This window comes from Salvelinus sp. IW2-2015, unplaced genomic scaffold, assembly GCF_002910315.2.
Source record: "Salvelinus sp. IW2-2015 unplaced genomic scaffold, ASM291031v2 Un_scaffold4969, whole genome shotgun sequence".
NCBI lineage: Eukaryota > Metazoa > Chordata > Actinopteri > Salmoniformes > Salmonidae > Salvelinus > Salvelinus sp. IW2-2015.
The window spans coordinates 1-1,135 of record NW_019946238.1 but is presented as its reverse complement, the minus strand read 5'-3'; the positions used below and the strand labels follow the sequence as shown (position 1 = coordinate 1,135).

The 1,135-nt window shown below is 47.5% G+C and overlaps 1 protein-coding gene across 1 annotated transcript; it reads left to right on the top strand.

Moving 5' to 3' along the window:
- Window positions 1-90: 90 nt before the first annotated feature.
- Window positions 91-844, top strand: LOC112077845 (EF-hand domain-containing family member C2-like; the record flags this gene model as incomplete). The annotated part of the gene is made up of 3 exons (XM_024144266.2): window positions 91-230; window positions 429-625; window positions 711-844. Coding segments are annotated over exons 1-3 (443 nt in total), but the record flags the coding sequence as incomplete, so codon positions are not given.
- Window positions 845-1,135: the final 291 nt, after the last annotated feature.

Genomic DNA, 1,135 nt, shown 5'->3' with positions numbered 1-1,135 from the left:
GTGTGTGTGTGTGTGTGTGTGTGTGTGTGTGTGTGTGTGTGTGTGTGTGTGTGTGTGTGTGTGTGTGTGTGTGTTTCCCCCTACCAGACAAGGCCTTGAGAGCAACGTGCTGAGGTTTATGGGGAAGATGGTGACTGAAAATCCCATCGACAGAGATAGACTCTTCATAATCTCCTTCTACCTCAGTGACGACACCATCTGTGTGTTCGAACCACCTCAGAGGAACACCGGTAGGGACCGTTTGGCTCAGTCGACACTTCTAGAATACCCATAAGAGACAAGTAGACATACTAATGGGGATTACTTTACTTTCTCTCCTCATCCTCTCTTCCGCAGTGAAGGAAAGTGGAAGTGTCTACTTTGATAGGTTGAGATGACTTCTTCCACATATTCAAACGTTCCCTTCTGTGCCCCCCCCCCTGCTCCAGGTGTGTTGGCGGGTAAGTTCCTTGAGCGTGGCAGAGTGAAGAAGCCTGGTCAGAAGCTGTTTAAGAGTGAGATATCCCAGTATTTCAGTGCCCAGGACCTGTATGTAGGAGCCAGGATCAACCTCAACAACCAGGGCTTCCAGCTGATCGATGCTGATGAGTACGCCTTCAACTACATGGAGCAACACGCTGAGGAGGTGGGATGCACTTTCTCCTCTTCTTTTCTTGTTTATTCTCTTTTTCTCTCTCCTCTCCTCATCTCATCGTCTCCTCTCTATCCAGTTCCCCAGGGCTAACATGGGCTCCATCATCAGTAAGATCCGCTCCATCCCTGAGGACAAACAGAATGAGATTAAACAGTTCCTCACCCTCAGTGACCCTGGAAACACTGGACTGATSCCCTACGAACCCTTCAGGTAGTACACTCCTCTTTCTTCCTCTTCTCCTCTTCTCTTTTTTTATCCCTCTCTCCTCTGACCCTGGAAACACTGGACTGATCCTCTACCAACCCTTCATGTAGGACTCCTCTCTTACTCCTCTCTTCTCTCTCTAAACAGCTGTTTACAGTATGGTCCCAATTAATTAATTTGGGTGTTTTCTGATTCAGATCCTCAGATCCAAAACAAGTCCAGATCCAAGGCCAGGAACTAGAGCCCCAGTACCAAGATTTAGTAGTCATCAAACTATGGTGTTCATAAGCAGTTTAT